This window comes from Manihot esculenta, chromosome 18, assembly GCF_001659605.2.
Source record: "Manihot esculenta cultivar AM560-2 chromosome 18, M.esculenta_v8, whole genome shotgun sequence".
Classification (NCBI taxonomy): Eukaryota; Viridiplantae; Streptophyta; class Magnoliopsida; order Malpighiales; family Euphorbiaceae; genus Manihot; species Manihot esculenta.
Window position 1 is genome coordinate 8,920,471 of NC_035178.2, and position 6,000 is coordinate 8,926,470.

Consider the following 6,000-nt stretch of genomic DNA (forward strand, 5'->3'; position numbering starts at 1 on the left):
GATCATCGTTAAAAGTTTGTATTTGCCTCGTCTTGCTCGACCTACCCGGCTCTTATCAAGATCGATTTTCTCCGGTTAAGAGGGTCTAATCGGACTGAACACGTATCATAATCATATGATTATAAAAGGTCTTATATTTTATATATTATATATCCTTTATTTCTTCTTACAATCATTTTAGTCAGAAATACCTCCATTTCACTTTATATAGAAAAAAAATGGCAGATGTCTTTTAATCATGTGATACCTCTTTTCAACTTTTCAAATATGGCATTTTTAGCATAGACATGTCTTTATGACTTGGATTTGGATTGCCAACCCACACTCCAATTTCCTATGTTTTCCTTAGCCGAGGAGGGACAAGTTTCACCTTTCAACACACATTGACAGCAGTTATTTGAGGTAGTATAAGGTCAAAATACTATATAAATGAATTAGATAGTGAATTACAAAATGTTATTCGTCGTTTTCTTAATAGGTAATTCATTTACTTGAATCTAACGTCTTCTGCCTGACTTCATTAGGTCAGCTCATGACTCATGAGTCTTAACTGACCTCTTCCTGCAATGGAATCATCAAATTTTAATAGCTTCATTCTGTATTTGATTCTGTTCGGTTAAAAACAATGTCTTCGTCAGCTATTATCGTCAGAAAGAATGGTTGCTTCGATGCAGCAAGGAAATTAGATACAGCAGTAAACAACTTCCAGCACTGATGAGTGATTAATCTCAATATACAGAACATCACAATTACAATTCATTGAGTAGGTAGGTAACTTAACATTACCAACTAAACAAATGCATGGTCAATCAACTAGAGAAGAGGGATGAACTCAACAGCCAATTCTAGTTCAACTGCACAAGAATGCTAGTTTCAACCAAAAAAATATTCCTCTGTTAAGTGATAAATTGAAATGATACAGCAAATCATCAAATTTGAATCAATCTTTCATCAGCCTTGCCTCGAAACCACCTTCTGCTCGCTTTACTAGATCGTAAGGCATATGGGTTCCTAGAATTTTATCCCATATAGAGAAGAACGGCTGAGAATAGTTGTACTTTGTGCCTTGTAGTTGATGATGGATATCATGATAAGCAGTGTTGTTTTGGAAAAAGATGTGAAAGATGTTGCCAGGCAACCAAAGGCCGCAATGATCATCCACAGTTTTAACCATGGCAAAGCAGAAGAAAATTACTCCGGTTCGTGCAGTCATTCCTGACACTAGGAAAGAAATAGCACCACCTACAGTATCGAGCAAGAGACCCTCCAACGGATGATTATAAAGGGCACCAATTGCATATGGGACAACTAGCCTATGATGTTGAGAGTGGACATGGCGGTATAGGAATTTGTTCTGATGCATATAGCGGTGCACGAAATACTGCCATGTGTCCATGACAAACATAGCAATAATTATCTGCACAGTTTGGATAGCAATGGGGGGCTGGATTATGATCCCAGATGTGTCTGGTGTCGAGGTCAACTGCAGCAACAAAGCAGAATGAGAAGTTAATTATAGATTGATAAGAGAACATCAATAGATAGTTCAGTTCAAAACTCAATTGATCATTGCATGTCAAACAACAATATCAAGTAATTGATATCCTTGTCATCTATATTCCACCAAACTCCCATGACTTCAGATACGCTTCATGACTGACAACTAAGATGCCTCATCATCACCAAACAAGCTCAATACACTGTTTGATGAAGTTTAAGGGGCCAACTAATCTGCATTTCCGCTTAAAAACTAATCCACTACAGAATATAATACCACAAACAACGGAAAAGATATTTGATAGTACTCTTTCTTCTTCATCTTTTACCTAAACAAAGGTGGCCATTAGGACAGGCAGGTTCAGTCAAGACACTTCATTTTGTAGGTGGGTTAAAAGTTGACCATCGAGTATCCATTTCGGGCAGTTCAAGTTATTAGGAGGATTCTGTCTCCCGTGAGAGAAGGAGATTTAAGAATTGAAGTGAGTGATTGGCGGGAAAGAAGTTGATTAGAGAGGGTTGCTGATGACAGTTAACTAGTTCTAGATGAATTAGTTAGGAGCAGTTATTCTGCTGTAAAGAGTATAAGAAGGAAGCTAAAGATTCTTGTGAAGATCATTCCAGATCTTCAATGAAATAATACTCTCTCTCTCTCCTCTATTCTGTGAAGTTCTCTCTTTCTATTCTCTCTGTTTCTCCCTAATACTTTCTTCTCTCTCCCTAATTATCTTTCTCTTAAGTTAGGGGTCATTCCTAACTGATTCTTTTTAAAAATAAAATTATTTTATTTTTGAGATACTAAATTTTCACATTCTATAAAAAATTGCCACATCTAGAGGTGGTTTAACATTGAACTCAGCTATGCACGAATCCTCAAGCAATAAAAGGAACAGCAAGTAACATAACTCCGTCCACTTACTGTTGCATTAAATAACCAGGTGTAAGTGTGCGCAGAGAGTTAGAAAGAGAACAAATGGAAGATGGTTGAGAGAAGACTACAGAAGGACTTGAAATTCCCCCCTACCCACCTTCTCCCTCAAACCACAAGTTTCCTTTTTCTGAAAAAATTGGATGATAGAATAAAATAAGTTCTTATGAAAAAGTGACAAAACCACCAAGAGAAAAAGGTCAAGTATTTAAAAGAGCAGCAAAGGAGCCAACAAATTCATGATAATGTTGCCATGGTTAGGAGTTAGGACCTTCTAAAGCTGCAAGGAATGCAAAGCAACCCATGAATGACATGATATTCTAGGGATGAAAGACATGATATCACAGCATGCAAGCATTTTATGCAGACAATTAATAATCAAGCTCAATCAGAAAGTTAAAGTTATCAACAAGAAACTTAAGCAAGCCCTTCGTGTTGAAATGGAAATCAAATTCCAGTGTAATTATCCATTATTCTTTGGGAGGGTATCTTAAAACCATCCAAAGCAAACAAAGGAACCAAAATGATAGAAATGAACAGAAGAGTGTTTTTTCTCAAGTGCATGACATATCACTTTTATTAGGACAAATGCCCAACAAATGATAGGCTGAAATCATAATTTCCAATGACTAGCTTAAGGAAGAAACTATAGGGAAGATTATCCCAAAAAAGCAAAAACCTTCAAAAAATGTCACACATGCAGGCCAAAACGTAATCATGTAACATGAGCATTTATAATTGCAACAGAACTACTTCAGAAGTCACTAAAAGTTCTACATCTGCATTTAAGATGCAGATTTCCAAGCTGCCATTCTCATGGGAATCCTAGCAACAGCCTCTCTCATGTCTTCCTTTTTCTTTCTTTGGTAAACAAAAATCTAAGGATTTTTTTTTAATAAAAAATTTGACTATTAATGATCTAAGTTGAGCTCCCTAATGAAAATAAATTTGCATATGCCAAGCTACCACACACATTGCAAAGCACTCCCTCATCTAAAGGTCGAGTTCTTTTGACTAAAGAATTCATAACTCTTTTACAAAATAAATAGTTCCTTCCATCAAGGATGGAATTTTCAGGACTCCAAATAAACATGCATCTTTAAATAGAGTCAAAGCTCATATCAGTCACAGCAATTGGATAGAAACAGTATTTTTCAGAATTCTAGTGTATGGCTAGCAGAAAAATCATACACAGCCATCGTTCCGCAAGCCATTCTCTGTTCAGATCCCCCTAAAGCCCCTTCTTTTCAATCTCCTTTTCATTGTACTAGAAAAGATTTATGCCAAACCATTACTCAAAATGATGGACCAAAATGGCCTGCCATGATCTTCAGTCCATGGCCAAACTTGCCTCCAACACTTCTCTTGTTAGTTCAGTTACTAGTCATCAGCTAATACTCTTCTCCAATTGTTTGCAATTCTCATGCTATTATATGGAGGGGGGTGGAAGGAAGACCTCCGCTATGACCAAAATTCATTGCTATTCCTTCATACAAAGGTTATCACCCATGCTTATTGCACAAATAAAAGTCTCTAGGTTACACAATGTGACTCTGTTCATAACCTGCAAAATTGTCACATAAAATAGACACTCTCAAGGGACAACACTGGAAAGAAAAGGGATTAACTATTTTTAATCCTTCCATAGTATTTTCAGATACTCAAGCTCCATTTGTTTTGCGGAAAATTATTTTTTGCAAAATATTTTCCACATTTTATGATGTTTGGGGCGCTCAAAAAAATTATCACGGAAAAAATTAAGCCAAGAGGAAGTTATATATAAATTTGTTAATATATTTTATTTTTTAAACTAGAATTTCATAATGGAAAATAAATTATATGTCTTCTCCCGCCACAAACCTAGTTGTTTCTAAGACTCTTTAGGGGGAGTGACTAGTTGGTTACAAGTAAGGGTTAGACCTAGTTGGCTACCGTTGGCCTATAGAGTTCCTCAGCTATGCCTTCACTGCTTACCATCCTTCCCTTTGTAGACAGAGGTGAGAATTATTGTAATAATCGGGTCGATGGTAATATATAATTACTATTTTGTCCCTAAAATTAAATAAATAGTCTGTTTATAAATTCTCATGTTTAGTTCTTATCTATCGAGTCTATGACAATAGAGAAATTACTATTAATATCACTCTCCCTCCCTTTATAAACTCTTAGCACCAATCCGTCCTCTCCACTCTCTACTTCAATTCAGGATCATCTTTTCTATGGCTTGTATTTCTTCAAATAGATAATATATTGAAAGCTTTATCAAGCTACATTCACTATCTGGCAAGGATCTCCAATTCTTTATAACATAAAATAAAGAGAAAATATAAATAACTAAATTAATTTCAATTACTAACCCAAAAGAGCCCATGAGCAACAATTGCTTGAACTAGCTGTTGAAGCAAAACACCCTTGACCACCTTAGGCAGTGGCACCAAGTTCTTCTCCTCCTCCTCTTTTCTAGTGTGCAAGCGGTATTTATCCAATGGCGGCAACAGCTGATAAAATCCAGCATACAACCAATAAACCACAATTGGGGCAAAAGTGCCCATAGCTTCATCACTCACATAACCTTCCCAAAACACCATAGCTGATCCAATTTACAAGGTGCTTTACCTCTTGTTTTTATTCTAAAACTTCAACTACAGCTCAAAGTCTCCAACTTTGTAGCCACATTAAAGTTTAAAGATCTACAACTGAACCAACATTCCACATAACCTGAAACATGCAAATGAAATTCAAACCTTAGGAACTTTGAAGAAGATCATCAAAGACAGAAAATAAAAACTTCAATCCCACATTCCTTTCATTCAATTGAAAACACAAAACCTTACCAATTTCAAATGTTTAAGTATCACACTATCATAATTTAGTTAAAAAAAGAGCCTCACATTATTTAGTTTAAATTTTGAAAAGTCCCAAGTTCAAATTTGACTTGAAAAATCCATTTAGAGGGAAAAAAGGGGGAAAAACAAAAAAACCTGTACTTTGATTCTTTTCTTTTTCCCTCCATTTATGAGCAACCAAACAGAACTGAAACGATTCAAAAAGGAAACTCACAGAGAGAGAGAGATGGCGAATGGCAATCAGATCTACCAAAGGCAAAGTCCGTCCCAGCAGTTGTGGTTCAAACCTTGTTGGAGACAGGTGCACTTGAGTTTAATATCCTAGCAGACGTTGAACTTTTTGGTTGTTTAGAGAGAGAGAGATATTTCTCATCTCACTGGACGGCTTAGTTGCTTACGCCATGCGGAGCTGTATTTTAGTTTTTTGTATTTTTTTTCCAAAGTATTTTATTTTTATTGATTTATTTTATTTAAATTTTTGAAAGTTAAATGTTAAAAAATTCCCTATTTTTTATTTTATTATAATCGTATCTATATTTTTTTTTCCATTAAAATTTAAACCGACACTTAAGCATTATTCACCGCATAAATACCACCGCACTACATCACATCAATTAATTTCAATCTACTATAATTATAAATCAATTTAAAAAATTTAATAAAAATTTTTAATACCAACACTTATAAATTTAATCTGCGTATATATCTGAATAAATTTAAAAAATTTTA

The 6,000-nt window shown here is 35.1% G+C and overlaps 1 protein-coding gene across 1 annotated transcript; it reads right to left on the minus strand.

The window, feature by feature from the left end:
- Positions 1–687: 687 nt before the first annotated feature.
- Positions 688–5,669, minus strand: LOC110605868 (very-long-chain aldehyde decarbonylase GL1-9). Its single transcript, XM_021744537.2, has 3 exons — positions 5,486–5,669; positions 4,783–5,143; positions 688–1,483 (listed from the first exon to the last, which is right to left on the minus strand). Exons 2-3 carry the CDS (start codon positions 5,011–5,013, stop codon positions 941–943), a joined length of 774 nt encoding a protein of 257 aa, XP_021600229.1. The 5' UTR covers positions 5,014–5,143; positions 5,486–5,669; the 3' UTR covers positions 688–940.
- Positions 5,670–6,000: the final 331 nt, after the last annotated feature.

Bases quoted from the DNA above. Each gene is read 5' to 3' on its own strand.
- LOC110605868 (XM_021744537.2), bottom strand. From the start codon at position 5,013: ATGGTGTTTTGGGAAGGTTATGTGAGTGATGAAGCTATGGGCACTTTT. The intron at 1,484-4,782 runs GTTAGTAATTGA...TTGTTGCTGCAG, and splicing joins TTGCTCATGGGCTCTTTTGG to TTGACCTCGACACCAGACAC.